Here is a 12,189-nt window from a genome sequence, read left to right on the forward strand (position 1 = left end):
GGGCCCCGTCTGGGAATGTGGGGGAGGCAGGCGAAGGAGAGGGGATGGCAGGCCAGGACAGCAGGGCCGAGGCAGGGCTGGTTCCCTCCACAGGGCGGTGAGTGGTCCCGGAGCCCTCCTGGGGCCCTGTGCTCCCTGTAATGAGCCTCTGTGTTATTATGGAAGATTGGGATTTTTCTTTATCCTCTGTAGTTTCTGATGGGATTTCTTTCATATTTGATATGTTTGTCCAGCTTTGAATTGAACCAATCACAGGCTCTAAATTGTCCTGTAATATGCCTGATGTGTTAACCAGTTCAGATGTGAGAAATGATGTTTTAGAACCAGAAGTGCTGTTTCTCTGACCTTGATATGTGTTAGCCTCCAGATTATGTGAGGTTGTGGCAAAAATAGTTCCCAGGGATGATTTAGAGCTAGTTTTTTCCACAGAGGGAGGTCTTGACTGTCCTGTATCCTTGGATAGTTTTGTAATGACAGGGCCCTCTTCTGTGTGTTTTAATATCTCAGCCCATGCCAATGTAGTCCCTGTCCAGGATGATGTGGCTGATGTTTTAAGGGAAATTTTACCCCGTGATATGGTTGCAGGTGAATTTTTTTGCATAATGATAGTCATTTTTGTAGGTTCTGTTGTGGCAGGAAAGGATGTCCTGGTGATTGCTCCTGATGACCTCATAGACTGGGGAAGAAGTGGGGTGGACATTCTGTCAGAGGAGGTGACTTCTTTTCTGAGGCCTTTAATAGCAGTGGAACCTGGGGAAGAAATAAACAGAGGTAGCTCTGTTGTTGAATTGGTGTCAACATAAGCACTGAGTTTTATCAGTTTGGCATTGTCTGTTCTAGCTTTTGTGTTCTCTGGCCAAGCATTTGTTGTTGTGGTAACAATGCTTTTTACTGTCTCCTTAAATAAGGCTTTAGATGACTCTGAGTAAGCAGAGTCAGTGGAATGAGGATGTTGTTCAGAACTTGTGGCCCACACTGTTGTCCACTGTATGTCTGCAGAAAGGAGAGTTGCTTCTTTATCTGTGGTAGACTTAGAAGGAACTATTCTCTCATGCGGGCTGCTTTTCCAACTTGGGAATGAAGTTGTCCCAGATTCCAAACTTATATCTGGCAGATCTGTGGTCATCCATGGACCAGAGGAGTCACTAATCTTGATGGCCTCTCCTGAGGCGTAAAAAACACTTGTCATCTCAGTGACCAAAGATGGGCTTGAGGTTGATTCTTCTCCCTCAGTCCAGGAATCAGATGTAGCTCTTGCCTCTGTTGTAAGAGCCCTTATCTCATGTCCCTGGACAGTTGAATCCAGAATTCTTACTGGGTGTGGGGTCATATCTGGAGTTGTTCCTGATGATCTGGGCACCTGCCCTGGATTTGTAGAAATTGTGGTGGGAAGCTGGGTAGAACTCTTTTCCGCCTTTTTGCTCATGAGATCTGGTAGCACTGAGTAAGTGATTCCAGAGTTAGTTACCATGGCAGATGGTGTGACCTCACTTGTTATGTCTCCTATAGAGAAGGATATCTGTGAGGTTATGGGCCTGATCATGGTCTTCAAAGTGAGTTCTTGAGGACTTGTGTCCCCCTGAGGAGCTAAAGTAGTGGTTGTAGCTGATGACACAGACCTTCCAGTGGCCCAGTCAAGAGAGGACAGAGAATCAAACAGGGGAATGGACAAGGGGATACTTGAATCAGTCTTTGTGCTTGAATGGTCAGAAAATGCTGCTGAAACAGGCATGTGTTCTGTTTCTGTGCTGCTGGGAGTCTGACTTGTACTTGAAATGTCAGATGAGGGAATGGATGGGCTGGTTCTAATGGTAGTTGCAAGGCTATTAGGAGCAGACATAGAACCTGATTCCATGCTTGATGGTAAGAATGAAGTTATCCCCATTATAGAAGTTATTTCAGGAGAACCTGTGACTTTCAAGTTTGAAGCCATGTCTGTGATTATCCAGGGGACTGATGCAACTGTGAGGTCAGAAGCAGCTGTGGAGGGCCAGGTGGTAGGGCTCTCTGGAGGTGAAATGCTCTTCTCTGTGGCAGGGGTACTGTTTAGGACTGGGCTGGTTCCTATGCTAGTGATGGTGATGGTGGTAGCAGGAGAGGGAACTGGGGTTCCACCCCTGAAGCTCACTCCTCTAAGAGAAGAGGTCTGTGATAGCTGCACAGGGTCATTGGTCACTACACTTGCACCATCTATCAGAGTCTTAGACCTTATTGAAGGGAATGTGATAGATGATAAATAGCTCATTTTTCCTTCTGAGGCATTGGAGAGGCTGGTAGTGGCTTGGCCTCTAGCAGATGGAGACACTTGTGAGATGCTTTGTGCTACGGAGGTGATATGCAATGTATTTGTTCCAAGGGGGATGTCACTTCCAGATGCCTGGTCTAATAATAGGCTAGCAGATGAATAACCCTCAGCCACAGACCCACTTGTCTGATGTTCAGCTAACATTGCCATCTTACTCAGGACAGTGGAAGGAATAACTGTGGTGCTGTTCCATGTCTTGGTTCTAACTTTAGAATTATCTATACCTGAGCTCATAGTTACCTCCTGGGTTGTTAGAGAGTTTGTGTTTGTCACAGAGTCTTCAAGGCTAATGAAAGATGTGCTCATAAAGACATGTGCATCCACTCTGGTCCCTTCAGTGGTATCATGCCACGTGGAACGACCCATTCTAGTTGTCTTTGAAATCAGATCTGGGCTGCTTTGCTGACCAGTCTTTGTGGTGCCTTTAGGAGTTGGTGACTCTAGAGGGACAGGGGACACTGTTACCAATGACTTTCTGGTCTCTTTTGGAGTTCCAAAATAAAGGCTGGTCGAAGCCTCAGATGTGGATGGGGAGAATGAGACCCTTTCTGTAGCTACCACCTTTTCTGTGGGTGACTTAGCTGGTGATGTGACTCCTGTGAGCAGGTGAGGGAGGTTGTTGGTGTCACTTTCTGTGGATATGAGCTGAAGGGTAACTCGTTCCACTGTGGTCACCATGGGGACAGTTGCCTCTGAAGTTTCCCAAGGAGAATTTCCCACATTTAACTTGGTTTCTGGGCTGGTGCTGGGCTCCTTGGAACTTTTGAGAGCTGTAACCATTTCTGAACTTTCTGAGGGGAAGCCTATGATTAGAAAGTAATTTGGTGGAATACAGGCAAACAGTACAGAAGGTGAATTTTCCTCTTGAAATTCTGATTGAAACTATTTCCTCCTCTAGAAAAGAAAATGCTAGTACAGCCTCTAAAGAAAGATGTATGGAGATTCCTCAAAGAACTAAAAGTAGACCTACCATTTGACCCTGAAATCTCATGACTAGGTATTTGCCAAAAAGAAAAAAATATATATTTGATCATAAAGGCATTCACACTTAAATGTTTATAGCACAATTTACAATCACAAAGATGTGGAAACAACCCAAGTGCCCTGCAACATATGAATGGATTAATAAATTGTAGTATGTTTATACCATGGATTAGTACACAGCCATAAAATAGATGGAGATTTTGTATCTTTTGTAACAACCTGGATGAAATTGGAGAACATTCTCCTAACTAAAGTATCACAAGAAAGACAACCATCACATGTACTCAGTACTAGGGCAGATGTTGCAGATAAACAACTACATGCTCACGTTTCCAAACCAAATGAAACTCCTGTTATAGACCTTTAACTTCCCATTCTTTCTCCTCTTATCTCTGATGACCAGCCAACTAAATAAATAAATAAAGGGAGGGATGATATTGGGTAAATCCCTCCCAACAGGTATATTTCTCAGGTATACTGCACACTTTCTGGGTAAAGGATACAACCACAACCTGGACTTCAACCTTAGAAAAGCATACTATGTAATAAAATTGTATATGCTCCATTTTAATCTGAAATTATGAAAAAGAAAATGTTAAACCTTCAATACCCACACTTTGAGCATTTAGACACCAGGAAATATATTAAACATTCCCAGGGAGACAGTAGGGTTAGAGGTTTAACCCATCTGGCTTGCTCAAGAGAAATCGTTGCCTGCAGCTCTGTCTTCCTCCATGCCCTGTATAAAAAGGAGCTCACTCTTTGTACAAAGGAGGGTATTATGAGCCAGAGCTCTATCCATGCAAGAGGCCACCCCTAATCTATTTCTATTTTTCTCTTTGGATCCTTCCCTCAGTTTCCACTTATACTTTCCAGCCTCAACTAAGTCCCCCAAAGTTCACTTCAAAGCCACTTAAGAATTTGAGAAGAAAGAGTGCAGAGGGATGAGATTTCCTTTCTCTTTCACTCCTTCTTCTCTCAAACTCATCACCCCCTCTTAATCCTTTCCCTGTCCTTCAGGGAAAGAACATTTACCTGCCATAGGAGTGAGGAAAGCTTGACTCTGCTGGGGACCACTTTTTCATATCTTCTAGTCAACTTGGCAGAGCCAAGGGTTTCAATCTACAATCCATTCTTCTATCATAGCAAAAGCAACCCATACCATCTGGAGTCCCCTGTGCCCTCCCTGTGAATATAATGGTAATCTCTGATTTAGAAAGATCCTTCACCCTGGGACAAGAGAAAGCTTATAGAGAATTGATGCTGTAGCATTTTCTCCTGCTGAAATGATTGGCTATTGATTATATAAATTACTAAGTTTAAGCAACAAAAGTGTTCAGTTCACAAAATCACCAGGAAAAAAATGTATCAATATCTGCAGAGAAGCATGGCAAGAAGTAAAAACAAAACAAAACAAATGAACAACAACAAAAAAACCCCTGTTTTAAATCAAGTCAGTTTACTTCTTTTAGTAAACTAGTGTTGACCCCAGACATGAAGATAAAGGCTTTGAACAAAATATAGATGGTGTTCATACTTACTTAGATGGATCATAGTTAAAATAGATGTGAGGTTACTGGTTGACCAAGTGGTGCCTCCATCCTCTCCTCGATTTGGCTCACTGATAGTGGTCTCTGCACCAGAGGGAGGAAGAAATGGAGACATTACCCTTGCGTTCCCTCAGAATATGGGCCCAGAAGGAATATTCTTACAGAGACTCAGAAATGTCTTCCTTTTTCTTTGTTTTGCATTAAATGAAGATGGTCATAAGTGACGTAAAACTTGATTGTAGAGACTACTGATTTGACTGGTCTCAAGTGTGAGAATTTATGAGATGCTGTTTCCTTAGGATAAAGTCTTCATCAATCTACAGTGTACCTTTACTCAGTTTGAAATATTTATATGTAAAATGCATTGACTATGACAGGATTGCTGTAGTTACATTATGGGAACTAAGCATGAAACTGGCAAAGTGAGCAAGCAAGAAAAGCTATTTTCAGCCAGGCATGGTGTTGTGCCCCTCCAGTCCCAGCTACTGGGGAAACTGAGGTGGGAGGATGGCTTGAGCCATGCAGTTCAAAGCTGCAGTGAGCTATGATTGCAACACTACACTGCAGTCTGGGGGACAGAGCAAGACCTCATACCAAAAAAGAGGAAGGAAAGGAAGGGAAGGGAAGGGAGAAAGACAGGCAGATAGGCTATTTTCTTTTAACACATGCTTTCAGTTATTATCTTGCTTATTTATTTATTTATTTATTTATTTGCAGTGACTCAGAATTACTTTACTCAGGAAATAAGATCATGACTCAGGGGCTAGGACAGTCCAGTCTTTCAGACTCCATATAGCTCTTTAGAATCAAGGAGGCTGCCCTGGGCTGGAAAGGCCCAAGCCTGAATGCCACAATGCCCTCCATGCTGGAGGTACAAGACTGTGATTAGCTGCTGGGTCTTGCAGTCCCCATTACCACTGTGGGCTGTCTTCACCTTCTTTGGCTCCTTCTGTAGCTCTGACTCAGCTACTATGATCTCCTTTGGCTTCTGGTAAGAGATTATTAGGGTGCAGTTGGCATGAGCACAACTCAATGGAGAATCATCCAGAGGTAACTGGCATCTGTCTAGTTCTCAGGAACGGAGAACTTCTTATACTTTTTACTGGTTGTTCTGACAATGATGCAGTGCTCCTTCTGGTCCACACAAACATTATAGGTATCCTTAGGGTAGGGGAGGTTTCAAATTTGCCACTGGAAACTCGTCTTTGTATCCTTGCATATGAAGATAGGATTGGCATTGCTTTTCTTTATGAGTTTGGGGCCCGGGCTCCCTATTCCTGGGGGCTCTCCCACCTCTAGCTGCCACTGGCCCAAGGCTCCCAGAGCACTTTTCACATGCCATGTTCTCACAAGTAGCTCATTTGTCTTCCCATCATATTCTTCTGCCATTTCTTTCCCATTTGGAAACAAACAGTGCACTTTCCTTCTCCTGTCCTGCAGCAACACTGTCTTCTCAGCAGCCCACAGACTTTTCAACCAGCCAGTCACCACCACCTTCCCTCTGCCCCCTATCTTGCTTATTTCTTATCTGTGATGGGAGAAGTAGACTCTGGAAGTTTCTAAATTCATGCTCCAGAGTTCTGGAAGTGCCCCTGGATTGTAATAGAAAATAAAAGGACCCTAATGGAACATGAAGGATCTCTATAAAGAGAACTACAAAACTGAGCAAAGAACTAGCAGAAGACATTAACAAATGGAAGAACATATCATGCTCATGGCCAGGAAGAATCAACATTGTAAAAATGTCTGTACTACCCAAAGCAATCTATGGATTTAATGCAATCCCCACCAAAGTAATGATGTCATACTTTGAGGAACTTGAAAAAATAGTAGGTTGTTCTACATAGAACCAGAAAAAAAAAAATGGTCAATGCAATTATAAGAGATACAAAAAAATCTGGAGGCATCATGTTACCAAGCATCAGATTATACTAGTCTCGAAAAAGCATGGTAATGGCATAAAAATAGAGATACAGATGTGTGGAATTGAATAGAGAACCTAGAGATGAACCCAGCCACACGTCACTATCTGATCCCTGATAAACCAAACAAAAGCATGCACTGGATAAAAGAATCCCTGTTTAATAAATCATGCTGGGAGAACTGGTTAGCCACGTGTAGAAGACTGATACTGGAACCACACCTCTCACCACTGACAAAATTGACTTTCACTGGATTAAAGGTTTAAACTTAAGACATGAAATAATGAAAATGATAGAAGAAAATGTGAGAAAAACTCTAGACATTATTAACCTAGGAAAAGAATTTATGAAGAAGACCTCCTTGGCAATCACAGCTACACCAAAAATAAATGAATGGGACCTGATCAAGCTAAAAAGCTTTTGCACAGCCAGTGGTACAGCAACTGAAGCAAACAGGCAACCTTCAGAATGGGAGAAGATATTTTCATGCTATGAATCTGACAAAAGACTGATAACTAGAATCTGCAGAGAACTCAAATTAATTAATAAAAAAGAGCAAACAATCCCATTTATAAGTGGGCAAGAGTCTTGAACAGGAAGTTCTCAGGAGAAGACAAATGAATGGCCAACAAACATATGCAAAAAATGCTCATCATCCCTAATCATCAGAGAAATGTAAATCAAAACCACCGTGAGACATCCCCTAACCCCAGCGAGAGTAGCCCACATCATAAAGTCCCAAAGTTGCACATCTGGTGTGGATATAAAGAGAAGGGAACACTTCTACACTGCTGGTGGGACTGCAAACTAATACAGCTTCTTTGGAAAGAAGTATGGAGAATCCTCAAGGAGCTAAAAATAGACCTTTCATTTGATCCTGCAATCCCATTACTAGGTATCTACCCAGAAGAACAAAAATCATTTTATGACAATGCTATTTGCACTAGAATGTTTCATTGTGGTTCAGTTCACAATTGCCAAGACATAGAAGTAACCCAAATGCCCGTTAACCCATGAGTGGATTAACAAACTGTGGTATATGTATACCAAAATACTGTTGAGGCATAAAAAAGATGGAAACTTTACATCTTTTGTATTTACCTGTATGGAGCTGAAGCACATCCAATGTACTCAATACTAATGTGAAATCAATAGAAAAACAGTTACATTATCACATGAGAGAAAAATACAAGTAAATTCAAGTAGGGAGTGGAGGGAGGAGGGAAAGGGGAAAAGAGTGGGAGATTATTGTAACCTCACCTAAGGTGTGTAAGGGTACATATACAGCACAGCCCTGGGTGAAGGGCTCAATGACAACTTGAACTTTACCTTAGAAATGTAAACAATGTAACTTAATCATTTGTTCCATCATATTAATCTGGAAATTTTTCTGCAATATAGAACCAAAAAGCCGATTCCTGTCAGGAATCATTTTTTCTCCTCATTAGACCATATTCAACAACAAAGCGCAGAACCCTGACGCAAAGGAAGTTAGGAACGGGGGTGGGGGAGTTGCTATTTGTAACTGGAATGGAGTTATTATCAGAAGCTGGCATGGAGTCGGGCTCTATACCGAGAAAACTCTCCCCAGTGGCTTTAAGTCTTAGCTATGCTGTATGTGGTGACATTTGGTAGTTATTCATGGCTACTGATGTGGTGATGGCCTTGTCCTCAGGTACCAGGAGGAAACTTCTGGGTAAACGGTGTCTGAGAAGTCTGTGGTTTCCTGAGATTGAATGTCTACAGATGATGCGGATAGTGTCAGTCCTGAGATCGGAGGAAGAGAAGCTGGGATTCTAGATCTCTCTGCCTTGGAGGAAACAGAGGGAGTTGATGTTGAGAGTAGGACAGGAACATTGGAAGAAAGGAATTTGGCCTCTTCCTCAAAGGAAGGTTTTGTCCACAGTCAGGTCTCTAAAACTCTACTCTCAAGAGTGGTCATCTCTGAGAGTGGAAAGCCCCAAGTCTCAGCATAAGTTGTCCCTTCCCATGAGGGTATAGTGACGGTGTCCAAAGCAAAAGGATCCTTTGGTGTAGCCGTAGATGGACTTGTTGGTGCGGTAAAAGTCATGTGAGAAGAATAGCCTTGAGATGGGATGTGGAATAGTTAGTGCTCATTCCTACAGAGATGTAGGACCCATTAACTGAGTTGGAGGAAGTCAACCCAGTCCTAGCAGCCTTAGCAGCATCAACCCTGGACTCTTGGGGAAAGACCACACTTGTGTCTGTGGCGGTGCTGGTGTTCTGAGAAGTACTGGTCTTCCTCATGGAGTCCATGGGTCTAAGAGGAAACAGATTCTTCCCCAATTCTTGCAGACTGAGGAAGAAGGAGGTTGAAGAGCACACGTTGGGGCTCCACGATGAAGGCAGTAACCACTGGTGATGTGGCCTCATGTGACTCTGGAGTAGGCAGGAGCAGAGTGCAAGCTAGCCCTCAAACTTGTGACCCACACGGTGGATACTGCTGCATCTGTAAAAAGATAAATCTTTTCTGGGTCTATGGTGTCTGCAGTGGTCCCAGAAGCAGCCAGCATCTCCAGGGAGGTGTTAATCCAAGTCAGAGATGAACTCTTCCCAGTTATGGTGCTTACATCCATCACAGCTGAGGTTTTCACTGGATGAGGTGAATGAGTGGCCCCCACTGATGTCTCCTGTAATTTGACTGAGATCTCTCATCTCAGTGGTCAGTGGTTTCCTGAAGTTGTGCCCCATTCCTAGAAATGGGTGAAGCTGAAGCTGTTATTGCTGGTGCAGGGCCGCTTAGGCCTTGTCCCTGGGCACTTGTTCTCTGCACCAGTGTTGTCTCAAGCTGGGTCACTGCCTCTATGGACTCATGCTCTGATGTTGTAAATGCCAGGGTGGGAGTCAAGGGAAAATCCTGCTCAGCCTTCATGCTGGTGAGGACTGGTGTTCCCATGACTGTCACTCTGCTGGTGCTTACCATGTTGACATGGAAGGGCTGATCCCAGCTGCCAATATGTGTTTGGGGGGAACTTGTGTCCTTGCAAGTTGCTGCCGCATTCGAGGTAGAGGCCAGGTGATGCGGAGAAGTGGGAAAGGGTCATTTATATCAGCTTGTGCTTAGTTCTCAGAAGAAATTGGGATTTACAGTGTTGCTAATTCAGGGCTTTGGGGAACCTGATTTATATCTGACATCTCAGGGAATGAGGTGCTTGCTCACTTGCTGCTCATCAGCATTTGTGGTGGGAGAAGATGTAGTTGTGTCCACTGGACTCAGAGTTCTTGCAATTGTGCTGACCTCAGCAACTCTGTCTGAATACAGGAGTGGCCAGGCTTTTTCCAGTGATGGGTGCAAGATGTTGAGTATTGTCTGATGTAGTGACTGTTGCTAAGGAAGAATGTGTATTTTTTGCAGAACTGACCTCAGGCAAGCTTGTCACATGTAACTGCTTATCTGTGTCTGCAATGGTCTGTGGGGCAGCTGTGCTGGTCTCTGGTGTCTGGACACTGTCACTGGTTCTGGAATGTACCTCTAGGTTAGGTATTACTATTGAAACTGAGCTTGTTCCCCAATGACTTTTATTGGTGACTATTGGAGTGGATGCCTTATAGCTATCATCACTGCTTATTCCAGTTGGAAACTGAGACTCATATGGACTTCCAGGTAAAGAGGCAGATTCCAAGGCTCTTTCTCACAACCTGGCCTTATCTTCTGATTTATGAGACATCTACTCTGTACCAGGCATAGGAAACAAAGGAGAGAGCAAAAGCAGAAATGGCCTCTGGCCTTCCGCTAGCTGGCAAGCTAGACATTTTACCAACTAAACTTACAAATAAAGTAAAACTGCAACTATATCATTGGCTAAGAGGGAGAATGATGTGGTAGTGTGAGAGAATGTAATAGGGAAACTTGTTCTCTCCTGGGCCAGGGAGGATGAGTCAGAAGGGCTTCCTGGAGGTGGCAGCTATGCTCTGAGCTCTGAAAGATGAATAGCAACAATAGCCTCAATAAAACTGAACACTGGGCTCGGCACCTGTAGTTCAGTGAGTGGGGTGCCAGCCACATACACTGAAGCTGGCAGGTTTGAACGTGGCCTGGGCCTGCTAAACAACAATGACAACTGCAACAAAAAAATATCTGGGCATTGTGGTGGGTGCCTGTAGTCCCAGCTACTTGGGTGGCTGAGGCAAAAGAATTGCTTAAGCCCAAGAGTTTGAGGTTGCTATGAGCTGTGATGCCATGGCACTCTACGGGGGTGACATAGTGAGACTCTGTCTCAAAACAAACAAACAAACAAACAAAACTGAACATTGGTTGAGCACTTACCATGTGCCAGATACCACTGATACAAATTAGCTCATTTGTCCCTCCTACCTGCTAAGGTAGGCACTCTTTTTTCTACAAGGGAGAAAACTAAGACACAGAAAGATTTTTTAAATTACCCAAGGTCTCATACCTGGTTGGTAATAGACCTTGGAAAAGTAGGAGTTATAAGAAAGTGGAAAGATAAAAAGAGAACATATTGGTTGGAAAGAACAGCCTGTGCCAATGTCCCCAGGTAAGATCTGGGAATGAATAAGATTTAACTTCAAATCTTGGCTCTGTGACTATGTGTAATTCCACGAACTTCTCTGAGCCTCAGTTTCCTCACTGGCAAAATTGAGATGTTTTATAATAGCACCTAAGTGATTTAACACCTGTAAAATACAGCAATGATTTCAATACTACTACTACTAATAGGAATTTCATATATTAGGAGTTGTGTACCCTCCTATCATGGTTCACTTCTGATTTTTGTTGTTATTTGTTTGTTTGTTTTGTCACTCTTTGTTACTCTTGATATAGTGCCGTGGTATCACAGCTCAAAGCAACCTCAAACTCCTGGGCTTAGTGATTCTCTTGCCTCAGCCTCCGGAGTAGCTGGGACTACAGGCGCCCACCACAATGCCCAGCTATGTTTTGGTTGTAGTTGTTATTGCTTTTGGCAGGCCTGGCCTGGGTTTGAACCCGCCAGCTCCAGTCTATGTGGCTGGTGCCCTAGCTGCTGAGCTACAGGTGCCAAACCTCACCTCTGTTTTATTTATTTCTTTTTTGTATCTTTTACCAGGATAAATTTTTATCATGGAATGACATTAGGTGAGTTAGAGACAAACCAGTTCCAATTTAATAGTTATGTAAATATGTATTAAAAGAAAGCTTATCTATAAAACCTGTGATTTTATAGGTAATACTGTTTAAGATAAGGCTATCATAGGTACTTCAATAGCTGTTGAAAGTAATAGGCATTCAACAGTCAAATGAGCTAATTAAAAAAAGCTTTGACTTCATAATATAATAGGTGGTAGGCTTGGCGCCTATAGCTCAAGCAGTTAAGGTGCCAGCCATATACACTGGAGCTGGTGGGTTTGAATCCAGCCCAGGCCTGCCAAACAACAATGACAACTACAACCAAAAAAAAAAAAAAAA

The 12,189-nt window shown here is 43.2% G+C and overlaps 1 protein-coding gene across 1 annotated transcript in view; it reads right to left on the reverse strand.

Moving 5' to 3' along the window:
• MUC16 (mucin 16, cell surface associated) overlaps window positions 1-9,705 on the reverse strand; it is a 76,756-nt gene extending 67,051 nt beyond the window's left edge. The window contains 3 exon segments of the mRNA XM_012807533.1: window positions 8,981-9,026; window positions 9,028-9,161; window positions 9,543-9,705. Of these exon segments, the coding sequence (XP_012662987.1) occupies window positions 8,981-9,026; window positions 9,028-9,161; window positions 9,543-9,705 (343 nt within the window).
• Window positions 9,706-12,189: the final 2,484 nt, after the last annotated feature.

The sequence above is a fragment of the Otolemur garnettii genome, unplaced genomic scaffold (genome assembly GCF_000181295.1).
Source record: "Otolemur garnettii isolate 467f Iridium unplaced genomic scaffold, OtoGar3 scaffold00071, whole genome shotgun sequence".
NCBI lineage: Eukaryota > Metazoa > Chordata > Mammalia > Primates > Galagidae > Otolemur > Otolemur garnettii.